General features: G+C 46.2%; 1 protein-coding gene across 6 annotated transcripts in view; it reads left to right on the top strand.

The window, feature by feature from the left end:
* Nucleotides 1-25157, top strand: part of MYO7B (myosin VIIB) — a 58963-nt gene that overhangs the window by 13825 nt on the left and 19981 nt on the right. For 4 of the 6 annotated variants that reach the window (XM_030456377.1, XM_030456378.1, XM_030456379.1 and 1 more), the window contains 26 exons: nucleotides 409-485; nucleotides 756-875; nucleotides 1827-1969; nucleotides 3117-3327; nucleotides 3993-4128; nucleotides 4354-4514; nucleotides 7322-7459; nucleotides 8424-8576; nucleotides 9060-9158; nucleotides 9750-9844; nucleotides 10775-10859; nucleotides 12293-12511; nucleotides 13577-13684; nucleotides 14214-14390; nucleotides 15106-15315; nucleotides 15860-16027; nucleotides 16294-16374; nucleotides 16545-16672; nucleotides 17967-18093; nucleotides 19535-19654; nucleotides 20596-20769; nucleotides 21936-22163; nucleotides 22830-22997; nucleotides 23584-23701; nucleotides 23791-23917; nucleotides 24769-24938. In XM_030456377.1, coding sequence (XP_030312237.1) covers nucleotides 409-485; nucleotides 756-875; nucleotides 1827-1969; nucleotides 3117-3327; nucleotides 3993-4128; nucleotides 4354-4514; nucleotides 7322-7459; nucleotides 8424-8576; nucleotides 9060-9158; nucleotides 9750-9844; nucleotides 10775-10859; nucleotides 12293-12511; nucleotides 13577-13684; nucleotides 14214-14390; nucleotides 15106-15315; nucleotides 15860-16027; nucleotides 16294-16374; nucleotides 16545-16672; nucleotides 17967-18093; nucleotides 19535-19654; nucleotides 20596-20769; nucleotides 21936-22163; nucleotides 22830-22997; nucleotides 23584-23701; nucleotides 23791-23917; nucleotides 24769-24938 — 3741 coding nt within the window. The remainder of the gene's footprint in view (nucleotides 1-408; nucleotides 486-755; nucleotides 876-1826; nucleotides 1970-3116; nucleotides 3328-3992; nucleotides 4129-4353; nucleotides 4515-7321; nucleotides 7460-8423; nucleotides 8577-9059; nucleotides 9159-9749; nucleotides 9845-10774; nucleotides 10860-12292; nucleotides 12512-13576; nucleotides 13685-14213; nucleotides 14391-15105; nucleotides 15316-15859; nucleotides 16028-16293; nucleotides 16375-16544; nucleotides 16673-17966; nucleotides 18094-19534; nucleotides 19655-20595; nucleotides 20770-21935; nucleotides 22164-22829; nucleotides 22998-23583; nucleotides 23702-23790; nucleotides 23918-24768; nucleotides 24939-25157) is intronic. The other 2 variants (XM_030456381.1, XM_030456382.1) reach the window with 2 other exon arrangements.

Here is a 25157-nt window from a genome sequence, read left to right as displayed (position 1 = left end):
CTAGCTGGAACCATTGGACTTTAGCTAGCTGCTAAAACAAGGCATTTCCCCCTTCCCTTTTGCTGCCTAGAATTCCCACAAACCAGAGACATGAAAAACCCCATATTTTCAGAATCACATTTTCTGAAGTTAGATTCCACTGACCTCAGATTCCCCAGATCCCCAATAGCTACTACTTAAAATTACCAACTTTGTCAGTTTAGCTGCTGTTTCCAGCCTGGTGCTGATGGCCTCACACATCCCAGGATCCCAGGGGGAAATCAGGACTCCCCTTAGTAAAATCATCAAACTCGAAGTGTTCCAAAAGGCAACTTACTGCCTTGCCACATTCCCAGAGCTGCAGGGCTGCAGAAATGCAGTAGCAGCACAGCAGAAATTATTCTCCCTGAGCCTTTTTCCTCTTCGCAGCGGCGGTGTACGACAACTTGGACTGCTCTGATGTGATGGACTCACCACACTTTTCCACTGCAACCAAACTGCTCGAGGTAATGGACCCCCATCTTCTCCTTCCCTGAGCACACTGACAAACATGTCACCAGGGAGTGTTTATCTATGGGTGCACATGCAGCAGGCACAGCCCCTTCTTCCTGCTAACCCCTGGGTGATGCTGTGGCAGATGTCTCTCTGAGCCAGGAGATCAGCAGAGCCACTGAATGCTGCTAGACAAGGCTGTCATGGTCCTCTTCCTGAGACAGACTTTGCTGGATCTCCTTTATCCACCTGGGATGACCAGCTTGCCATGACTGTTCCTCCAGGTGGACTCCAGTGAACTCCAGAACAGCCTTACAAACCTCTCCATCATTATCCGGGGGGAAAGTGTGTCCAGGCCTCTGAACATAGCTCAAGCTGCAGATGGGAGGGATGCCTTTGTCAAGGTACTGCTGCTTCCATCTTCTCCTTTTCAAGGCTGGGGATACTTCCAGAGCTGTCTTTCTTACCAGCTGAGAATCACAGAATCATAGAATTGGCTGGGTTGGAAGGGACCTCAGAGATCATCAAGTCCAACCCTTGATCCTCTACTGCTGCAGTTCCCAGCCTATGGCACTCAGTGCCACATCCAGGCTCTTTTGAAATATCTCCAGACACAGAGAATCCACTCCTTCCCTGGGTAGCCCATTCCAATGTCTGATCACCCTCTCCAGAAAGAAATTCTTTCTAATATCTAACCTAAACCTCCCCTGGCACAACTTGAGACCTTGCCCTCTTGTCTTGCTGAGAGTTGCCTGGGAAAAGAGACCGACCCCCCCCTGGCTCCAACCTCCTTTCAGGGAGTTGTAGAGAGTGATGAGGTCTCCCCTGAGCCTCCTCTTCTCCAGCCTCAACACCCCCAGCTCCCTCAGCCTCACCTCACACCACTTGTGCTGGATCCCTTCACCAGCCTGAATGCCCTCCTTTGGACCTGCTCCAGCACCTCAATCTCCTTCCTGAACTTCCTGAGGGGCCCAGAACTGGACACAGGACTCAAGCTGTGGCCTCCCCAGGGCTGAGCACAGGGGCAGAATCCCTTCCCTGGACCTGCTGGCCACGCTGCTCCTGAGCCAGGCCAGGATGCCATTGGCCTTCTTGGCCACCTGGGCACACTGCTGCCTCATGTTCAGCTTCCTGGCAATCCAGACTCCAAGGTCCGTTTCTGCCTGGCTGCTCTCCAACCACTCTGTCCCCAGCCTGTAGCACTGCACGGGGTTGTTGTGGCCAAAACCCAGAGGGCTCCAGTGCCTTGTAGCTTTTAGCCACAGTGTGACAGCACTGTAGTGGCACAATAGGAAGAAATAAGCTATATCCAAAGATTGTGCCCATGGGCTCTGATTCCTCTTTTTTTTTCTCAGGGTATATATGGACGGATTTTCCTGTGGATCGTGAACAAGATCAACTCAGCTATTTTCAACCCAGCTTCTCAGAACACTAAAGACAGATTCCAGTCCATTGGGCTGTTGGACATTTTTGGGTTTGAAAACTTCAGCAACAACAGGTAGGAAGCTCTAGGTTAATTTCCAGTGGGAAGCTGGCAAGCACGTGATGAAAAGGGAAAGAATGAAACAAACACATGCTCTTTAAGTATCAGCCTGATTCTCAGAAAAGCAGTGAAACTTCCATCACTGAATTTTCCCAATTATGATAATTCACAGATTATATTTTTCGTCAGCCTTGGTCCTATTTCTGCCTCTGCCCCCAGCCTTTATTTAGCCATTGCACATGTATCTTCCAAAACCTCAGGAATTTTCTCACAGGAGACGTCTAAGAAGCTGCTATGTAAGGATGAAGCATGTCTCATGTCTCTGTAGCAAACTTTCTTGTCCCACAGCATTTTTAAAATGTCTCCTGGGCTACATTTCCACAAAGGAGGCCATGCTGGGTTTCCTGTGTCAGCTTATGCTTCCACTTTGCTCACTGTTCTCCTGTCCCTTTTTTTAAGCTGCTTCTTTTCTCTACTCCTAAGGACAGGTCAGCAAAGCTCTGGTCAGTACACCACTGATACCTCTCCTACCAGTGGTTTCAGTCCCAAAGCAGCATTTCTGCTTTTACCACAGTCTCAGCACTCTACAAACCACCACCACATATTCTGCATTCTTTTTCCCATCCATTTCAACTAATGCATCATGCTTGCTTTCAAGGAGATGATATTCCTCACTGACTTTTGGAACGTGGCCTAGGATCTGCTCGGCCCATCTTCTCTCTTTTATGTTCTGTGCTGTTTCCAAAGGCTGCAATCCACATGGGGTGAGCACTCTGCAGGCACACAGCCTGGTGCAGCACTTGGCAGGTAATGAAACTCAGGTGCAGCACTAAGAAGTGGTAATGCCAGTGCCAGGTAAACTCATGTCACATGCTCACACAGTCAAACTGTTTGCACAGTTATATGTTCCCTTCTATCTCTAGACTGTCCTGAAACACATACAAGATCTTCCCTTGCTTACTCAGCAACCTGGCTCCTTTCTGCACCCCTTTATCAAAACAGAAAATTCATCTCTCATGTTGCTAAGATTTGCCACACACAAGTTTTGGTGGTCACTAACACTGGGGAATTTTGCAGTGTATCTGGATATGGATTTAACACAGAGAACAGACAAGCACTGGCCAAGGCTGACCATGGATTCCCATCTTGTGTCCCCCCCCAGCTTTGAGCAGCTCTGCATTAACATTGCCAACGAGCACCTCCAGCAGTTCTTTGTGCACCACGTCTTCAAGCTGGAGCAGGAGGAATACCTTGCAGAGCACATTGCTTGGCACAACATTGACTTCACTGATAACAGCCACACCCTGGAAGTCGTTGCACTCAAGCCTATGAATATCATCTCCCTCATTGATGAAGAGAGCAAGTTTCCAAAGGTAAATCTCTGCTTTCTGCTGTAGTGCCTGGCATTTCACACAGCTCAGAGGCAACACTTGGTTTTGCACTCAGAAAAGTGCAAAGGTGGCTTTTGGATACATTTCTTCTGCCCACAGATGCTCTTTTTGAATTATCTCATCCTTCAGTCTCTGCTGGTGTGTGCTCTTCCTGGTACCTCACTGTTGGAACTCTTACAGCTGTTCCAGGTGGAGAAGGAAGGAGTCCTGATAATTTTACATGGTCTTCCTAGGAAATCTGTGAATTTGCATGTTGTTTGAATAGTGTCCTGCTGTTGGTCTGGGCTGCAGCTTGCTCCTTCTTTTCCTGGAGGACAGACCTAGTTAAGCAGTGTCACTATTGGGAGGAAATGAAATGTCACTCTGCAAAAGCCAGGCATCTCAAACAGAAGAGCACAGAGGGAAGTAGCATCTGATCTCAGACATCCCTGCAGAGCATTTTCATGGTCCCCAGAGCATGGAGGCTAAGCAGGAGTGCTGGTACAGCCTAAGCCCCTGCCTCAGGTCATTCCTCCATATCTTCTACAGAAACAAGTGGCAGAATCTGAGCCTCTGTTATCTCTGAGCATGCAATCTATTTGTTCACTGAGCACAGGCCAGTGCTGGGGGAAATCTCCTTAATTGTCCTTTTTTGTCTTTGTTTGTAGGGCACAGATGCCACCATGCTTGTCAAAATCAACTCCCTCCATGGCAAAAGTAAAGTCTACATCCCACCTAAGAGTGTCCATGACACCAAGTTTGGCATCAACCACTTTGCTGGGGTTGTCTTCTATGAATCAAAAGGTGAGTTTATCTTGGCTGGATATGGAGGGTGAAAAGAAGGGCATGACCTGGCCTAGATGTGTGGCACTCCAGAGTGGTGTTGATCTGAAGTCAGATCAGGTCAGGAGGATTACACTAAGCTAATCTGCAAGTTACTGTAAATGAAGTGGATTTGAGCAAAACAGAATGGGTGCTGGAGCCAGCAGGCTGCAGAGGTGACAAGCTGATTTTGTTTCTGTCATACAGATTTCCTGGAGAAAAATCGGGACACACTGAGTGCTAATGTAATGCAAGTGGTTCATTCCTCAAAAAACAAATTCCTCAGAGAGATTTTCCAGGTGGAAACAACCCCTCCTAGTCTGGGACGTGGGACCATCCGGCATCTTGGAGCTGACCAGGCCTACAAGGTTGGATTCCTGGCACTAGGCTGCAGAAACAACTCATTTCTCCTCTTTTTCATAAGGCTCTGGCTGTTCTTGACCTTCTCTTTCTTTTGCACGGTCTCTGTAAAGCCCTGTCCCTTTCATTCAACTCATTTCCACAAATGAGTCTGCAGAAAGAGTCAGGCTCTGATGTTTTTGTCTGTAAACAAGTGTATTGTCAGTCCTGTCTCCCAGAACTTGTGTTCTGGGATCCCTGTGTAGCCATGCCACAGGAGCAGGAGTCATCCCACCTCCCCATGTGCTGTCACCAACTGGATAGATATCACAACCCATACTGTCCCCACCCCCCCTCCAGGATGGGTGTAAATCAGTGTGAGGAACCCATAATTCAGAATGTTCATTGGAATGGAAGGAGTCACCAGTCAGGAACCCCTCTGCAACACCAGCACCTGTCCAGAAACCACCAGAGAACAAAAAAGCAGAACCAGCAGAGAACAAAAAGTGGGTGCCATGCAGCACCCACTGCCAGTCTGCTGGGACCAGAACACCCCAGGGGCTGAGCAGGCCCCTGACAGCAGGTCCTGGCTGTGGGGCCAGGAGAAGGAGCAGAGCCTGCCATTGGAGGGTGCTCTGCTCCCAAGGACACCTGCAGACAGTCTCACTGCCCTGCCTATTGCTCCAGCTTTAGCTCTCCCTCCTCCTGGTCCACAGGATTGGTGACAAAGTTCATGGTGACAAATGAGCATGGGATCATCTGTGCCCAGAGAAGCAGGGAGCTTCTTCCTGAGCCTGGGGAACCTGAGGTTGTAAAGAGGAGCAGACTGGAGACAGCATGGGGCAGAGTTTGAGTTCTCTAACCTGCTGCAGTTCTCACATACTTTGATTTCTGAGCATTTCCCTAGGCAGTGTCATCATTGTCTGCAGGTGCTTTTGCTTTTAATGTTTACCCATGTAAGTTTTCCTGTCAGCTTGCTATCTTACCTGTTTTCTGTCTCCTCTCCTGGCTTTGTTTTCTGATCCTGTCCTTTCTTCCTCAGTCTTTATCCCAGTGTGGCTTTCTGCTCTCCAGAACACCTGGCCATGGACAGGTAAACATCCTGGGGACGAAGAATGTCAGAAGTTGTACAAGCAGCAACAGAGAACTGGCTTAGCATATCTGAAATAGTGTGAATACCTCCAGATTAACTATCAGGTCTATCTGCCTTGCTCTAATGCTCTAATAGTTTTTGTGTCTATAAATAAGGTTGTGTTCTGGGAAAAGAAACAAACAAAAAAACCCCAACAAAACAACATTCTTTGCATTTAGGAAGTATAGCAGCATGTCAAGAAAGCAGATACTTCATGGACTAGTGCCCATTTCAAAATGCACAGAAGTTAGCTGGAATAACCCTATTAATTTCAAATAGATTGGGCCATGGTTTGGAAGGCTAGGAAGCAGGCAAGAGAAAAGAACAGCCCTGAAGTCTCTTTTCAGATCTTTTCTGTCCTGAGCTCTCAGGGCTGCTCTCCTGAATCACCACTATCTCACCAACAAATGCAGCTTATTAACATTATATTTGTAAGATCACAAGGGCATGGGCCTCAGATTCATGTGGCCATCCCACTGATTTACTGGTAGAGCAGAAAGACCTCTAAGATCTTGGAGTGCACATCTGTGCTATCTGACAGCTTGAACATGTCTGTTCTGTTCTGGTGACTACTTCAAACAGATGTTTGCTAGCCCTTGGATGGATCAGAGCTGCGGAGATGCTCCCAGGAGCTGTTTTCCAAGGCAGGAGTGGTTGGTTGGTCGGTCGCTGGAGGGCAGCCTTGCCTTGTAGCTAAAGCAGAAGGTGGCAACTTAGGTGTTAGAAAGGGCACTTCAAACCTAGGAACTAGGAGGATGAGGGACAGTAGGGACTATAAAAATGAGGAGAGCCACTGGACTTCAAATTATTTAGTGGGAAAAAACCCCCAAACCAAACCCAAAACCAACACCAACCACAACACAGCCCACCAAATCCCCCCAAACAAAGAAATCTGGTGTGTTGTCCTGTCATGATTAACTCCATTAACTGTATGCAAAAGGCCACTGGTCATCTGTCACTTGGCATCTGCAGAGTTGTCACCTTAAAGTATAGCAGGAGATAGAAGCTTAGGGCTCTTGTGAGGACCTGCATGGGGGGACCTGTGGTTTCAGAGAAACTGGGGAAGTCAGGAGATGGATCCAGTCAAGTACAATCCCGTTGGGGTAACAATACTGCACCTAGGAGTAAAATTCTGCCCAAGATAAGTGAGAATAAAGCACTTCATATGCAGCCACAAATGGGCTCTCATCTTTTCCACCTGTATCAGTTTGCCTGTGTGCTGTAGCATTGATGAGCATTGATGTAGCATTCCTAATCACTGAGGAATGAGCTGCTCTGGCTCTTCATCACAGCTAATTGTTATGAGATGGCAGCAAAATGCCTGGCCTGGAGGTTATTATTGCTTTGAGAGTGGTTATTATTGCTTGGCTTTGTCACCAGGCTTTCAGGCACACACCCATCCATAGCTTGGCACCCAGAGTCAACACTGAACTTCCTTGGTTGGAAGAGACCAAGGTCTAGGTGGGCTCCTGTCCCACCACAGCCACCCCCACCGCTAGAACTTGGTGCCACATGAGCTGAAAGAGTTCAGTGGGGCTTCCTCAGAGGAATAACCCCAAATGAATAAGATACAGATTTATCTCCCATGTAGGTAAATGATTATTTCTGGCTGTTGTGTGGTGCTGTTACAAAACCACAAAGTTTTCTTCCTTGTTTCTCTGAGAGTGGGTGGTGTAGCAGTCAGCATATGCTTACTCTTCGCAGGGCTTGGATACCACAAAAAGGCTCTCTACCCTGGGAGGACAGTTCAAGCAATCCCTGGAAAAACTAATGAAAATCCTTGAGCAGTGCCAGCCATACTTCATCCGCTGCATCAAACCCAATGACTACAAGAAACCACTGGTAATGTTTAACAAGAGGAGGTCCTCTCTTCAGTAAATGAGAAAAAGCTGTCAGTTGCTGTGTACTGTTTTGTATCTACTTCAGCCAAGAAGAGCTGGAGTACAGGCTGGTACTAGAATAAAAATGGTGGTAGGATAAAGCATTGTTAATTTACAAAAAAAAAAAAAACAACAATCCCAAAACCCCAAACCAAACCTCTGAAAGCATCATACAGCAGTAGATGGTGAAGAAAGAACATAGTTGTGCATTCCTGGGAGAAGCTCTAAAAGCTCTTCCCATAAAGACAAAACTGGAGAGTTTATAGCCCCATAATGAGTGGACAAATAAATAACATGAGGATCCAGCAATGATCAGACCATGAAATAGCCTGGGAGGGAATAGGAGAGCTGATGTTGTCTAGGAGGGGAGATGTGGCTTAATTAGGCATTACAAGAGAAAAGGAGCAAATTGGTCATTAAGATGCTTGGCTGGGACTCTGGAGATCATGACCCAGCCCTGCATGAAAACCCTGGCATGGTGTTGGTCAAGTGACAGCAAGTTTTTAAGTACTGCATATGGCTTAGTGGTCCTGTTTTAATCTGCATTGCAAGAAACTAGCAGTACTCCTGCTGTGCTTTGCATGGCTGTGCCCAAAGGGCCTAAGTTGCTACAGAAGTTATTTGCACCTGAAAATTATATGAACAATTTGCTGTTCATCTGTAATTGTGGTTCTGGAATTGAAAATGGTTGCCAAGGCCAGACTGCAGTTCAGGGACTGTTTCCACTGCCAGTCAACTCAAATTTGAAGACCCTTTGGGGTGACTTGGTTATGCCAGTGATGGGTTAGGGCACCGAATAAACAAGAAGTGCAATTAAGAAAAGCATAGGAGGCCAATTTTTTTGGCTAATGGATGTGTTCTGAGGAATGCTGCATGTGCAGGTTCTTTCAGTGCTAAGCCTCCTCCTTGTCTGCATTCTCTCTCAGCTCTTTGACAGAGAGCTGTGTGTCAAACAGCTGAGATACTCAGGGATGATGGAGACCATTCAGATCAGGAAAGCTGGCTACCCAATTCGCTACAGCTTTGAGGACTTCTTTGAGAGGTACAGAGTTCTGCTGCCATGGGCTCTTCGGAAACAGGTATGCTAGCGCAAGCTTGGTTTAAAGCTAACCTAACTTCTCCTGCTCAGCCTTTCATCTTTCCAACAGTAGGAAGTTCCTGGATTGTTGCTGACACAGTTGGGAGCTGTTGACATTTTAACCATAGCTAAATCCTTCCATACTCACAAGGTGCTTCCAGCTATCCTTGACCTGCTCCACACAGACATCCCAGGCAGGGTGGCATCCCCGTTGCCCTCAGATGTATTTTTTTCTGTAAGCACACACTTCTGAGGTCTCTAACATCCTCCTCACACTCAACCTCCGGAATGCTGGGCCATGATGTTCCCCTTTCTCTCGGCCTTTTGAGCTGAACCAGTTTCATTCACCATACTGTGAGCCCAGAGGTCTGTAAGACCTCCTCTCTTTCTGTTCTTTGCCCTTTGAAATGCAGGGCAATAAATCCTTACAGAGTGTGCTGTGTTTCCAACCAAGCCCTAACATCATGATGCTTTTCCATATCAGCTGAAGAATGATGCTCGACAGTGCAGCATCCAAATCTCTGAAGCTGTGCTGGGCAAGGATGACAGCTGGCAAGCTGGAAGGACAAAGATTTTCCTTAAAGTAAGTAGAAAGAACAGTTTCTTGTCTCTTCTTCTGTAAAAACTGGGTGGCTTCACAGTTTAGATTGACCTGCTTGTGCTATAGTGGCACAAGAGCCATGTTCTCTTACGAACTCTTGTTATCTTGAGTTTGTTCTTGAGGCTGGATCATTTAATGGACATGACCATGAATGACCAATGGATGTGACCAATGAACACAGCCTGGTGTAGCAGAGGCTGATCCTGTTGCTGTGCTCCAGTGCAGCAGCTAAAATGGCACAGGGCAATCTGTTGGTCTCTGCTCAAGCCTTGAATACAAAAAAAAAAAAAAAAAAAAAAAAAAAAAAAAGAACTAGCACACTAGTTGCAGGGACTTCCTTGCCTGTAGCATCCCCCCAGGTAAAAACAGTCTCACTGCAGGCAGATTTTGATTCTTCCACAGCCAGATGTGGTGTATCAGGTAGTGGTCACCCTTCCCACTGCATCTCCACAGCTGTATTTTATTTGCACTACACTGTGCTGATTTTTGGGGCCTCTTGCAGGCCATGTGCTCAGTTTTTAGAAGCTGTGAGGCTGTCTGCTCAGCTGGCATATCCACCCTTTCCTTCTGCAGGAACATCATGATACAATATTGGAGCTGCAACGCCAAAATATACTCACAGATAAGGTTCTTCTTATCCAGAAGGTGATGAGAGGACTAAAGGACAGGTCAGTGATCTTACAGAGGGGAATTTGCTTTAGTTTGCTGCAGTAATCTTTGTGGTGAAGTTTAACACCCTCTCTGAAGCATTTTTGGTGTGAAATGTTTCAATCCATACCTTCCACTAAATTCAGTGCTCACCCTGTAACAGTGCCCAGTGGATCCACTCAGATTGTGCACAAAGATTTGTTCTGGTTCAGTTTCTTGATTTTCATGACTCTTTCCAAAATGCAAGGCTCTGGCAATGCAGCCTGTGTGAAGAGGGAGGGATGGAAGGGGGCTTTGCACTTAATATTTAAACAGCAGGCATCTGGAAAGCAGGAAATCCCCATGGAATCTGTGTTCTTGTCAGAACTACAAAGATTCTATTATTTAGTAGGATTCTTTGATACAAGACATAGAGGACTAACTAGTCCTCTTTGCCAAAGATGCACAGTTCTTATTTTGTCTGGTTTAGTTCAAAATGCCTGAAGAGGTGAAATTTAGTCACTGACAAGTCCTCATTAAATCCTTTACATCCTTATTTGTGCTTAGCAATCATGTTTCCCCCAACCAGAATCACAATATAGGACTGAATCCTGCTTTGGTTTAGAAATATTCCTGACAGCAGAGAAGCAAGAACCACACAACATAGCTCAAATCCCTCCAACCCTTTTTTCCCAGCTCTGCCTGCTATCTAACAGAGTTACACCTCTCCCTAAACACCTCCCTTTTGTTTGTAAACTGTGGAAGCTGTGTGCCACTTCAAACTTGTCCTGGGGCAAGAAGTCTACTACTAATTGAGCTGGTTAGTTTAACACAAGCTTTCCTGTGTTTCTAGACAAACAAAGCTGAGATCATACCACAGAAGGAAAAAAGGCCACGTTATTCTTTACTGTTCTCCTAAGAAGCTGTAGAAATAACCTATTGCTTGTCACCCTCCCTGTCTGTCTGCTTAGGAAGCAGTTTCTGAAGCAGAGGAAATCTGCTGTAGCCATTCAGTCAGCCTGGCGAGGCTACTGCTGCAGGAAGGACTTCAGAATGGTAAGAGGAGGGTATATAAAATATATATAGATAGATATTTATTTATATATCTGTATGTTTATATACTGTGCCCTGTCAGACTGAGTGGAGTATGAAGACATTCACAGCTGAAGTGAGAAGAGACAAGAGGAGAGGGTGTAAAGAAGGGTGTAAAGTCCAAGGAGGTGCTCTGGGAATTCTCAGGGCTTGCTGAACCTGTGACATTTCTGCTTGCTGGTGAAACAGTGACCCAACTACACCTCTGGCAGGCCTGGCTCTAGTGACCCAATTATGAGTGATCCCACAGTGAGTCCAAGGCCAACATTTCATAAAATCAGAGAATGGCTTAGGTTGGAAAGGCCCTTAGGGATCATCTGCTCCATTTGTGCATCACCACAATGCTACAAGCAAAATGTCTTCCACTGCTTTTTTTTTTTTAATATAATTTATAAAATTAACAGGAAAATCATTGTATCATTCTCACATTATTAAAAATATTGGCAGATCTTCTCTAGATCTTCTATAGATGGCGGGTTTTCTGTGTGAGGAAAGCTACACTAGATTGGGGACACTCACATATTATGTATTTGTGTGGCAGGGGTTATTGGTAATATATCCCATCCATCCCAATCAGGAGGAGTGGGAGAAACTGACAGTTTCAGTCAGAAACATCTGTTCTGCAGCAGTCAGGCAGTCCCTGTCTGAAGTGCTAGGCTGCTGTTCTGTGCTCTGCCCCATCCTCTCCTGCTTCTTATGGGATTGTTGTACCCATCTCACCTAAGACATGTCTTTTTTTAATTTTTTTTAAAATTTTTTTCTTCTTTTTTCCTTCTTTTTATTTTCTTTTTCTTTTTTTTCCTTTCTCCTTTTTTCTTTTTCTTTCTTTTTTCCTTTTTTTATTTTTTTTCTTCTTTTTCTTTTTTTCTTTTTCTTTTCTTTTTTCTTTCTCCTTTTTTCTTTCTTTCTTTTTTCCTTTTTTTATTTTTCTTTTCTTTTTTTCCTCCTTTTTATTTTCTTTTTTTTCTTTCTCCTTTTTTCTTTTTTCCCCTATTTTTAATTTTTTCTTTTTTTTCTTCTTTTACTTTTTTCTTTTTTTTTAAATTTTTTCTTCTTTTTTCTTTTGCCTTTATTCCTTTTCGTTTCTTTTTTTTCCTTTTTTTTCTTCTTTTTTTCTTTATTTTTTCTTTATTTTTTTCTTCTTCCTAGTCACTTGGCTACATTTCTGCTCTCTTCCTTCCCTTGTCATAATCCCAGCCTATCACTCTCACTCCTCGGACCCAAGAGATCCCCAAAGAACACAGAAACCTCCTTTTAAACCAGCAAACAAAGCCTAAAGTGCATTATCCCATTCCCCCTTCCCGTGCCTAGCCACTTGCCTTCTACCCTTCCCGCTCTGCTCACAGCCTCTGTGCTTCTGAGGCAGAAAAACTCCTTTTTTTCTCCACCCCCCACAGGTTTTGCTGGGTTTCGGCCGCCTGCAGGCGCTGTACCGGAGCCGGCAGCTTGCCAAGCGGTACGAAGCAACCCGGACCGGGATCATCCGGCTCCAGGCCATGTGCCGGGGTTATCTGATGCGGCAGAAGGTGGCAGAGCAGAAGAAAGCTGCCTGTGTTATCCAGGCATATGCCAGGGGCATGTTTGCTCGCCAGACCTACAGGAGGATGAAGAGGGAGGTAAGCTGATGGGGAACAGGACCTTTTGGGGACTCTGTTCTCAAGTGTTGCCATAGCCTAGCACTGGGTGTGGGTTCTTAAAAGTAAGAAAGCAGAGTTGCAAGCAGACAGTCTGGTTTATGTGTGATCCTTATCATGCACCAAAACCCCCTCCAGAGAGCTGAAATGTTTTTGACAGAAGGGGGAGAGGCAAGAGGCAAGAAGTTTTTAAATCTAAATAACAGCAGTGGCAGTGGTGGATCTGCTGTTAGGAATCCTGCCTTTCCTGCAAGAGAAGATCTGTTTCTACAGCAAGTCCTGATAATGTCACTTTGGGATCCATCAAAAGAGACTCTTAATGCAGCTCGTGGTGGTGTGCACTGCCAGGGAAATTCCTGGGCAGGATTGCAGTTTGCAGCTTTCTGCCCACGGCCTCTGCCCTGAAACGCCAATTCTAGAACTGAGTCCCTTGTTGGGATAGTTCTGGGCCCCTCAGTTTCAGTTTCAGATATCAGAAGGATATCGAGGTCCTGGAGTGGGTCCAAAGGCGGGCAGCTGGGCTGGTGAAGGGACTGGAGCACAGATACTATGAGGAGAGGCTGAGGGAGCTGGGGGTGTTCAGCCTGGAGAAGAGGAGGCTCAGGGGAGACCTCATCACTCTCTACAACTCCGTGAAAGGAGGTTGGAGCCAGGGGGGGGTCGGTCTCTTTTCCCAGGCAACTCTCAGCAAGACAAGAGGGCACAGTCTCAAGTTGTGCCAGGGGAGGTTTAAGTTAGATATTAGAAAGAATTTCTTTCTGGAGAGGGTGATCAGACATTGGAATGGGCTGCCCAGGGAAGTAGTGGATTCTCTATGTCTGGAGATATTTCCAAAGAGCCTGGATGTGGCACTGAGTGCCATGGGCTGGGAACCACGGGGGGAGTGGATCAAGGGTTGGACTTGATCTCTAAGGTCCCTTCCAACCCAGCCAGTTCTACGATTCTATGAAAAAGTCCCTGGCATGGTCACCTTGTCAATGCCAGAAGGGAGCCAGCTGGGCAGCTGTGGGTCACAGAGTCACAGAGAAGTCCTGTTGTTGTCCATAGAATGAGTGCAAGCTGGAAGCCAGGAATATGTGCCTGGAAGAAGAGAAACGTCTCACCCAAGTCCTTGGGCCAGTGAAAGCAAGGGAAGAAGCCATGAGATTAGAAAAGGTAACTGTGTTGGCACTGAATGCCTTGCCTGATAGGACAGCCTGCCCAGCTCACACTTGTTCAATGAGCCAAGCACTGCTGTATTTTAATAAAAAGCAGACATAGCTGTAAACCTATCTGTGCGGACTCTTTAGAAATGGGACAATGCAAAAGTGCAGATGTCTGTTTGCAGCATCAGCTGACACTTCAGCCAAATGTGCAGTGCTATTACAGCCTCCTGAGACAAAAAAATAATAATTAAATTCTAAATAATGTGGGGGGTTCTGCCGTTAGGAATTCTGCATTTTTCCTGTATTATCTCTGATTGATACAGTTCTTGAAAAATTGCACACCAAGAGTCCAGCAGGAGAGCTGTAAGAGCAAGGCTGTGCTGCAGGTGTGCCAGGGCTCTGTGACTGCTTAGCAGAAGCAGTGTTTGCCTTCACCTTACCTCACTGCCATAAAAACTTCCTAGCAGTGCCACATCATGGCACTCATCCCTGCTAGCAGAATGATGTTCAGCATTCCTAACCAGCTCCTATGTTTAAAGGAACACCTGGCTATGTTGGAGAGAGAGGAGGCAGAAACAAGAGAAAGGAGGAATGTTCTTGCCAACAAACCAACAAATCATGATGTCATCAGCGACCAAGAAATGGTGGACAAAATTTTTGGTTTTTTACCTTCTATGATCGGAGGCCAGGAAGGGCAGGCTCCTCTGGGCTTTGAGGTAATGGGTCATGTTCATCCCTCATGTAAGGCCATTCCATTCATTAGCTGTGAATTCTGTTTAATGCACTTCTAGACAGTGAAAGAGGCACCCAAATTAGCCACCCCAACAGTTTCTTTGGGCTCTGCTTTCAGAGAGCAGTTCCAAAAAGTTTTGGTCACATGCAGTTTGGGGACTATGTGTCTTCAAAAGGTACAGCACTCTTGTTTCTTTGCACCAGCTGTCCCTCACCAAATAGTGTCATTCTCTCACCAAATAGTGTCATTCTCTGCATTTTGGCACTAGCCACATCTTCTGCTGAGAGTGCTCTCAGTGATCTGCTGGCTTGAAACAAGCTGGAAGTTCACGACCCAAGTTATCTCATGTTATTGAAAGCAAAAATTGAGATACACTGGTGCTGACAGCTGTGAAGGGTGGAATCAGGTCGGGAGCAGGCAGAGCAGAACGCTCCAGGTTAGTGGAGGTTGTGAGCAATGAGATAGCACCTGGGTTTTCCATCAGCAATGGTCTTGCTGAAGATCAAGATAGGAAGGTCATATGGCACAGATGGGTCTCAGAAGGACAAGCTCTGAGTCCCAGTAATCTCTTGGCAGCAGCTGAATATGCCTTTTGGGTTAACTGGGAAGTGAAAGTCTGGAGAAAGCCAAGGAAAAGAAAAAAAAAATTACTGGAATACAGAGAAAGAAAATATACTTCTTCCTCATGTTCTACCCAGGACTTGGAAACAAAGCCTAGCAAGCTGGACGAGGTGGACCTGGACAAGATTCCGATGAGTATGGAGCTAGAAGAGGAAGCAGATGGTTTGGAAGAGTACACCTTCCCAAAGTTTGCAGCTACTTATTTCCAGGGCTCATCCACACACACACATATCCGGAGGCAGCTGCGGCACCCCCTGCTCTACCACGATGACAAGGACAATGTCCTGGTATCTTGTCCCTTCTTGCTACTGAACCTGCTTCCTCCAGCTCCCCTGGCTTCTACGGCTCCCCTCACCCTTGCCTTCCCCCTGCCTCTGGCACAGCCCTGCAGCCAGGGACTTTGGAGCCAAGCAGGCAGCCCTAAGCACTGCTCCCAAAGTTCAGACAGATACCTGCCCACCTCAAGCTCTCTGGTCATCTTTAGGCTGCCTAAAGAGGAAACTTTGAGGCTTGTTTTGACTTCTCTAGCTAGGCTTTTGGGGCAAAGACAGACTGGAGAGAAGCATCATCAGAGCTGAGCCATCCCTCTGTTGTAGTCAGGGGAGATGGTCTGTGAGACAGCACCCTCATCCTTCAGCATGAGAATGTTGGGAATGTGGTGTTCGTGTTGTTTGACATGCAAGTAAACTCCTGGTGTAAATGGTGGGAGGAGACAGGAATTTTCACAGCTTGGGCTGGGTAAAAGAAGAAAATGGTCTCATCTAACAGAAGACATGGCATGAAGCCACTGGGTCACTTGGCAGTTTCTGATTGTTCTTTTTGTCACTACAGGCTTCTCTAGTCGTTTGGGTTATAATCCTGAGGTTCATGGGGGACCTGCCAGAGCCAGCAATGTTTGCCAAGAATGCCACCTCCAAGAGCAGCTCTGTGATGACACAGATATATGACACAATTGGCAGGAAAAACCATGTCCAGTTCAGGAACGACAGCCCAAATATGGTGAGAGGCACAGGCCGTGTGTTTCATTTGCTTTTCTTGGTTTCTCTGCTCTTCTACCAAGAGTGAGAAAATTAAAGGAAACCTTTCATGCTACTGTACTTGAAATGCCAGAAATGCAAAAGGGCCCCTGTAAGTCCTGGAAGGACACTGAAGCTCCTTCTGTCAGGAGGGGACAAAACAAAAATGTCTGAGCATCTTTCCTTCCTTGATGAATTGTTTTTGCCCTGCATTCAACTAATTTCCTGTAATGGTGATGTGTGTTTTAGAAAGAAAGCAGAAAGGATAACAAGTTTTCCAAGGGGATCTCATCCCTAAAGCTGAGGCAGTCATCCAAGCTGACAGCAAAGGTAAAAGATGGAAATAAATTGCTTCCCTTAAGTCTTTTTTGCCTGGAACCCTGTCTTCACCTGTTTTAGCCATAAAGAGAGAGAAGAAATACCTCTCATTTCTCAGAGAGCTACCTGGTTAAGAGGGGAAGTTTCTAAAGCACTTTGGAGTTCTGCTTGTTTTCTTTCAGGTGACAGACCAGCTGAAGAGTGGAGAGGAGGCTTTCCAAGAGGACAGCTCAATCTCTGAGAGACCTATGTCCAACCTAGAGAAAGTGCACTTCATTATTGGCAATGCAATCCTGCGCCCTGCCATCAGGTAGGAAACTTGGGCCCAAGCACCCCTTACATCAAGGAAATCCAGCACCAGCTGTCCCCAGTGTCAGGGGCATCTTCCAAAGACTGGAAATGCCTCACCTGTATCCTTGGGGATCAATAGCAGTGGGGCAGAGCTCAGGGGTTTGATTCAGGAACACCTGAGGGCGAAACGAACCGTAGCATGAGGGAGATGGAACACTCAGGAGAAACAATGTTAAGCATGAAGTTGATGTTCACTGGGCACAGGAGAGCCATCCATAACCTCCATTTCCCAATAGCCTAAGCCCCCAACCCATGTCCCCACATCAGAGATGATTAAAGGCCTGGATTGCTGAGTACAGCAGCCTCTACAAGTAATCCTTCTTACAAGTGGCATGAGATGGACCTTAGGCCAAGCACAGTGTGAGGATGAGAGAGAAGCTGGTTGGTTCTGCCCTGACCCTATGAATTCTGTCCTCCCTTTTAGCCCATGCCACACTTTTCTGTAACAAAGTCCATAGGCATGGGCCATACCTAGACCTCAGTCATGTGCTGCATTCCTCTCTACTGAGCTGCTTTGTTTCAGTCAAGATGCTCCCAGCAGCAGATCCTCAGCTGGCAGAAATTGCCTTCAGTCAGTGAATCACAACCATCCCAGGTTAAGCATCTGCTCTCTCAGTTTGTGTTTCATCAGCTGCTCTGTCTTGCAGCAAAAACCTCACCCACCTTGTGTCTTCCTACACCAGGCTTGCCAAAAGTATCTTAGAAGAGTCCAGAAAACTTAAGATGATTGTTAAATAGCAGTTTTGTTTGTATGCAGCCTTTTGTGTCTGCTTCCTGCAGGTCTTTGCTGCAGGCAACTTAACATTTTCAGAAGCCCAGGCTGAAGCATTCTTTCCTTGCTCCAAATTTCCTAAAAATATAAAGCTAAGAAGGTTGTCTCCCTTTCCTTATCCCAAACTCCATATATGAGCAGAGAGATGAGAGCCACAAGGCACAAGCAAGTATCACATGTTGGGGGACAGCAGTGCCATCTCGTGGGTGGGTGACCCAGCAATTGCTCAGCCTCCTTGGTGTCACAGAAGGTGTTCCAGCATGGGACTTGCACTCAAGCTGCTCAGGTGACAGGGAGTGGCAAAGGACACCAAGTGTACCCTGAGCATTTCCTGCTGAAGCCAGTGACATTTTCCCTGTGGAGCAGATGGCGTGGAGCTAATGTGGTTCAACCTGGCTCAGAATTATTCCAGCACTCAGTCTAGCAGGGGAAATGTAGCCAAAGTGCAGGCAGTGAATCATTATCTTCTGTTTGGTTACAGAGATGAGATCTACTGCCAGATCTGCAAACAGCTCACTGAAAACAGCAACAGGAGCAGCTACGCTCGAGGCTGGATCCTTCTCTCACTTTGCCTTGGTTGCTTTCCTCCTTCAGACACCTTTGTGAAGGTAAACTTCTGGGTTTTGATTTTTGGATCCAAATAGCCACATCAGCTGCCTGGCTGCCATGGCAGCTGCTGCTTTGATTTTAGCAGAAACTACCTCATCTCCCATGCTTATCTGGGCATTTCACTGAGTGAGTGCTGTACCCACCTTCTCATTATGTGCCATGCAAGGTTCTGTTGTTGACCTCAGCCCTCATTTAGATCTCCAAAGGATCTGGCAAGTTGTATCCTCTCCTTCTTCCTTTCCAACATTTAAAAGCTGTCTGCAGTTATAATCCTAGTGATAAAATAAACTGAGGAGTCCAGTATAAATACCACTCCTCATACTTTATCAGTTCCTACCCTACATCATCTCAAAGCCCTACAAAATCTAGTCAAGATGCGTTTTTTTCATAATTTTCTTAGATACATTCATTTCTCTGTTTAAATGAATGGTAAATCCAGTTCATCACAGGAAAAAAAACAACAAACAAAACCCACAAAACCCAGACAAAGCTACATAACCTGAGGCTCCAGCTTGACACCAGCCATCCTTTGAGGTCTCAGAGGCAAACAGAATCTACAGATATCCCTGAATCTTCAGCCTTGTTTTACTGACACCCTAGGTCAAATGATTAATCTAGTAATAAATTCTGCTAAGTAGCCACTACTTGGAACAGACCAGACACAAGCCATAGACATGGTTTTGACACTGTCACCAGTCATTTAGACATTGACAACAGTCCTGATCCGAAGTCTGTTGCCTGTGAAGAATTCATGCAAGACCTGACTTCCTCTAGTTCTCTTTTTCTAAATTCATGCCCTATCTCAAGCAATGTTCTTAATTATTAAAATAATCAGGGGAGTGACCCATGCTTGCACTAAATACAAGTATGTAAATACAAATCCATGTTTACACCATGTCATACAAAATAAGTCATACAGATCCCAAAAGCTCAGCTTCTCCATCTCTCTCTTTCTAATGTCCAGTTTAATCATGAACTTTAACCCTGATATTGCCAGAGAACTTAGTAAGAATAACCTTAACCAGCAGCCCTAGCCTGCAATTAGCCCTCTTCCTCAGCACTTTGGTTCATACAGAACATCACTTCAGGCTTTTCAGTGGCAAACACCAAACTTTGCTTTAACCCAGTCATAGGAATACAGTCTCCACTGTCTAATGTTTCTGTCTAATATTTCCACTGTCTAATATTCATCATACAGTGAAAGGCAGCAAGCAGGCTGACACAAGCCCTCCTCTTCAGCCTAAAAGATTTGCAGAACAGAGGGAAACTTGATGTCAAAACCTTCCTTTTCCAAAACACTAAGCCCAAGCCTAACCTTTAACTCTTTCTGGTGAACTTCCATAAAATAATTGATCCCCATAACCTAGTCTACCAGCTGCAGAAGGTAGTGGTTATGAGGATTAGGGCTTCCTGAATGTTTCTTCTCCTCTGTGTATTTAGTACCTGTTGAACTTCATCCACCATGGGCCCTCGGGCTACGCACCGTATTGCGCAGAACGCCTGCGACGCACCTACGTCAATGGGGCACGGACTGAGCCTCCCAGCTGGCTGGAACTCCAGGTAATGGTTTCTAGTGATTTCTGCCACTTTATGCTGGATCATCAACCTGTGAGACCAGATCTTCCTCAGTCCCATAATGGACAAGGGGACTGAAAATCCTTGTTCTGGATAGTTTCTTAGATAAAGCCTCTCCTGGCTGTTCAGTTAACCTGAAGGCATGTAAGTTAAAAGCTGCAACACAGGCTTGGCTTGGCTCTTGGCTTGGCTCTTGGCTTGGCTCGGCTCGGCTTGGCTCGGCTTGGCTTGGCAGGGAGGTGCCACTGAGGAGCCACAGGCCAGAGCCACCTCCTGTGGGAAGCTCTTCCCATCATTTGTGGAAAGCACTGAACGAGACTTACACTTCCTCCCTTCATTTTAAAAGGTTGTGTGACAGGGCTCCATCACCCTGTCCCTAATTGTAAATGCCACCCTAGTAATTAGAAGTCAAGTACACCTGCACACACCTAAACACAACTTAAGTGAAGACCTCAGTTCAACTTCTTCCTAAATCTGAAGCCCTCCATTACCTAACACACACCTCCCTGAGCAAGATCTCTGCTGCAGGCCATGGCTCAACTGATGCATGTAAAGCAAAGTACCTGAAGGTCACCAGGCCAAATCATTATTAATTAATAATTAATAATACAAAATTAAACATCTTTCGCAGGGGGTCAGGCCAAATCAGGCTCCTGGAAAGTCTATCAGCCCACACTTTTATGTGATAATCAACTCCCCGGAGCTGTGGGGACAGGGAACTGGATTCCAGTGCTGCTCCAGAGATTTAATTTATATTTAAAATTCACCATGCAATGAAGAAACTGTGGACATTTGAAATTCAATTAAAGATTGTTGGATGAGGTATACAATGTGTGGAGGTCTTAAATTTAAATGTCATCTTAGCCCTTCACAGAAAGGTAAAGTTTGCCCATAATTTGTTTCTTTCATTTGACTTTGTCTTACAGGCAACGAAGCAGAAGAAACCCATTGTGTTTAATGTCACCCTGATGAATGGCCAAAGCATCACTGTCCCAGCAGACTCTGCCTCCATCGCCAAAGAGATCTGTCAGTTCATAGCAGACAAAACCAAACTGAAGGATGTCTTTGGTTTTTCACTATACATTGCTGTGTTTGATAAGGTAAAGTGCAGAAAAATGGAAGGAAAGCTCACCTCTCTTTCTGTAAAGCTGCTGCTGCCCACTCAGCTTCTTGGAGGTACCCCCATCCCAGGGCTGCACTCAGACTAAATCAGTTCCAAATCCCAGATGAATCTCAGGACCTGATAATCCCACTCTGCCTTTGTGCTACATGGAAAAGGAAACCCTGAGTGATTCCCTTTGCCAGGTCATATCACTGACCAGTGTCCCTGCTGCCATCCATGGCTAGTGAAGCTCTGGGAGCCCACCAGCTTGGCACATGTGGGGCCCTGCAGAGCTGCTGGGAAAGGGGTAACTGGCAGGATCTCACACTGGGGATCTCTGCCTAAAGGCTTCTTTCCCACCCCCCCCTACTGCACAGGACTTGCTTGTCCTGTGTTACAGCTGCAGCTCCTGTCCTGTGGCATAGAAAGCCAAAGTCCCTGTGAGGGCTGTTGCTGGCAGCTCCCATGCTGGAAGTTTGTTCTCTCCTCTCCTGGGCTGTTTTTCATAGTAATACTCTAAAACAGGCACGCAGAGCAGGCTGACATCCTGGTGCTCAAAGTTAGGCACCAATTACCAAGAGATTAATTCAGAGATGGCATTTTTTGTTTAGATTACAGCAACACTTGCCATGTGCAGGTGCACTTAAGAGGATATACAGGGCATACACGAAGTACAAGGAGACAAAGAGAACATAGAACATAGGAAGCTCCACTTCAAGATGAGGAGAAACTTCTTGCCTGTGAGGCTGAGGGAGCCCTGGCCCAGGCTGACCAAAGAGGCTGTGGAGTCTCCTTCTCTGGAGACTTTCCAAACCCAGCTGGATGTGTTCCTGTGTGACCTGCCCTGGGTGACCCTGCTGTGGCAGGGGGGTTGGACTCAATGATCTCTAGAGGTCCCTTCCAACCCTTAACACTCTGTGACTCCGATTCTAAGAAAAGACTGCAAACCAGAGCTGCTTGTCTTGACTTGCCTTAACTTCCAATTTATCATTCCCAATACCATCTTTGTGCATTACAAACACACACATTTACCAGAGTACAGCTCGCACACCCACCTGTTCACCTTTTCAGAGGTTTTCTTGCTGTCAGGGAGCTTTGGGTTTGCCTTCCTTCCCTTGGATCCACAGCAGCCATTCCATTCAGTGCAGTGTCCCTTTGTTCTAGGTCTGGTCCCTGGGTGGGGGGCGGGATCACGTCCTGGATGCCATCTCCCAGTGTGAGCAGCTGGCGAAGGAGCGGGGCACGCACGAACGCAACGCACCCTGGAGGCTCTACTTCCGAAAGGAAATCTTCACACCCTGGCACAGCTCCCAGGAGGATCCTGTCAGCACTGATCTCATCTACCACCAAGTCATCCGCGGCATCCGGTTTGGAGAGTACCGCTGTGAGAAGGTGGGTGTTCTTCTTCCCCCTCCTGAGGAGGCAAAACTGGATTAACATTTCCCACATTAAAAAGTAGGGAGGTGTATGAAGCTTCTTGTGGACATGAACAACCCTTCCACCCTTCCCTTCCTAATGGACAGCTCCTGTCCAGGTGATTGTGCTGCTTTAATTAAGACTTTTTTTGGTTTTGAAACTTTCAGTTCATGTGGCAGCTGCAGGAATGCCCAATTTACCATTACCAATTTTGACCATTTCACCATTACCCAATTTACCATTACCCAATTTACCATTACCAATTTAACATTTCCCACATTAAAAAGCAGGGAGGTGTATGAAGCTTCTTGTGGACATGAACAACCCTTCAACCCTTCCCTTCCTAATGGACAGTTCCTGTCCAGGTGATTGTGCTACTGTAATTAAGACTTTTTTTTTGTTTTTGTAACTTTCAGTCATGTGGCAGCTGTAGGAATGCCAAATTTACTTCCTTTTAAAACACCTTTGGTAATAATCTCTTTGACTGTGTGAAGTGCATCTCTCCTTAGGCTGGATGACTGCTGAGAGTTATCCAGACAAGATGGAGAAACCCCATTCCTAAAATGGCTTCAAGGTTGAAATGAGGCCAGCTGGACTCTGTGTAATCTTTCTAGGCCTCTTTTAATTGATTAACTTTTTCAGGAGGAAGATTTGGTGGAGATAGGTGCAAAATATTGTTATATCCAGTTTGGAGATTCTATCCACAATGAGCTTGTGCAGAAGGTACTCCATGACTGTATCCCTGTGAAACAGCTGAAGTCCAAGCCCCTGGAGAAGTGGGTGAGCCTTTTAACCTATGCACATGCTAAGGTAAGAGGTCTTTCTGGCATTGCTGGGTAACCACTGTCACAGACCAGCTTCTGCTTCCCCCACTTCCTTTTATGAACAGACTGTTGAGGGAAGGAGGATAAACATCTCTGTTTGTATATGCCAAGTAGTTACTTAAGACTGGCGAGTGAAGAACCTTCCACTCACTCTACCATACAGGGCTCAAGAGGGAGACAGCATGAAAAAAGTCTATTTAAACCTCTGAACAGAGTATCTGTCTTTTAAGGCTCTCTCTCTCACACCTGACAATGATGAGCATGGGACAGAATGATCTGAATGGGTTACCAGAATTATTTCCACAGCACCTAAAGTGTGTTAGGCTCTGAGCAAATCACTCAGTAGGGAGATTTGGGGGAAGTTTGAGATCCATATACCTGTGGGCAGCCTCAGCTGTGTGTGGTGTGGGCCCCTGTAGGCTGCTTCTGGTCTGACTTTCTCCAGGTACTTTTGACACCGGTGACAGCAGAGGGCTGGTGGGAACCTCTGGGATCAGTCCTACTCATTATTGTTTGCAGATCATGCAAACCAAGTTTTACTGAGAAAATAATGGGTATTTTTTATATTGCAGGCCCCATACACACAGGACCATCTCTCCCGTCAGGCTGTGAAGGAGCAACTGGTAGATTTTGCTCGCTTTCAGTGGCCTTTGCTTTTTTCTCGATTCTTTGAAGTGACTAAGTTTTCAGGTAATGCCTGGAACCTGGGACTGAAGGACAGACAGAAGATAAACAAAGGAGGACTTGTATAGCACTAACAAGGATGGGGTTTTTTTCAGGTCCCAGCTTGCCCAAGAACCACTTTATCGTCGCTGTAAATTGGAAAGGGATCTGCTTCTTGGATGAGTCGGAAAAGCGGCTCCTTGAGCTGACCTTCCCAGAGATAACTGGCATCCACACCAACAGGTGAGTGCCCCAGGAAGACAAGATGTGTAGAAGGCATCTGTGCCCATCTTCAGAAAGAGTCTTCCATGTAGGAGAGAGGTGTAGTTTCTCTACTGTTCCGCCAGGTGCTGTGATCGGAGCCTGGAGAGATGATTTAGCCTAGGGCTGGGAAACAGAAAGGGAAAAGTTCTGAGCAGCCTCTAAAGGAAACACTGAAATGGCTGAATCTTCCCAGATAGTCTAAGAAAAGATGATCCTGCTCAGTCAGAAAGGTACAAGGAAGCACAGACAGGCATCAAGACCAGAATGGGGCTCTGACCAATCTGATCTAGTGGAAGGTGTCCCTACCCATGGCAAGAGGGTTGGAGTCAGATGATCTTAAAGGCCCCTTTTAACCCAAGCTATTCTATGATTCTCTGGCCCATCCACCACATATCATAAAGCTGTTGTCAGTTACACTGAGAGTTTGAGTGTATCCCAGGTATGATGAACCTGAGCAGGATAACTGAGGGAAGGAGGGTAGCCACAGGCTTCCTCAGGGAACACAGCCTTGCATCAGGCTGCTCGTAGATCAAGGTGTTACATACACAAAAAAACACCTCTGTGAGTTCTGTCACAGATGTAATTAGTTGCCCTGTTACTCAAAAAGCAGAGTGTTCTTTTGTCAATGATGAAGCACATTTGTGCAAAACATGGTAGAGTCCAGGGTGTCCTTCACACCTACCAAATTCACACCTACACACAATACACAACCTACCAGTGCTCACTGTAACAGAGTTCTCTGCAAATGGATGTAGGTGCCTTGGCTGTGATTGCAGGTGGGTCTGGAAGTTTTCAGCTGCTCTGATAACAAACTGTTGAATAATACATAGGGCAGTGAAGTCATTTGGCCAGAGCTGCACTCTCATCACACTTCGTGCCGAGGAGTTTGTCCTGACTTCTGTAAACAGCGTTGTCATTGCTGAGCTGGTGGTCATGTTCCTGGAAGGACTGAAGAAGAGATCACAATTTGCTATGGCAATGTATGAGAAAAAATCCCAAGGTAAGTCCTATAACTTTACTACAAAGTAGGGAGGAAATCCCACAGCACTTGTTTGAAAGAGGGCAAAGGGAAGTGGGAGAACTTCAGCAAGAGTCCCTTTGCTTCAGGAGGAAACCTTGGCAGAGGGTCAGCATGGCAATGCAGAGCAGGAAGCAGTGAGATTCAAATGGTCCTTCCTTCTACTTCTCTGCATATTTGATTTAGATACTACAGTATCCA

Source organism: Calypte anna, chromosome 9 (genome assembly GCF_003957555.1).
Source record: "Calypte anna isolate BGI_N300 chromosome 9, bCalAnn1_v1.p, whole genome shotgun sequence".
Lineage (NCBI taxonomy): Eukaryota > Metazoa > Chordata > Aves > Apodiformes > Trochilidae > Calypte > Calypte anna.
Note: the sequence above shows the minus strand (reverse complement) of the source record. Positions and strands in the feature narration are given on the sequence as shown.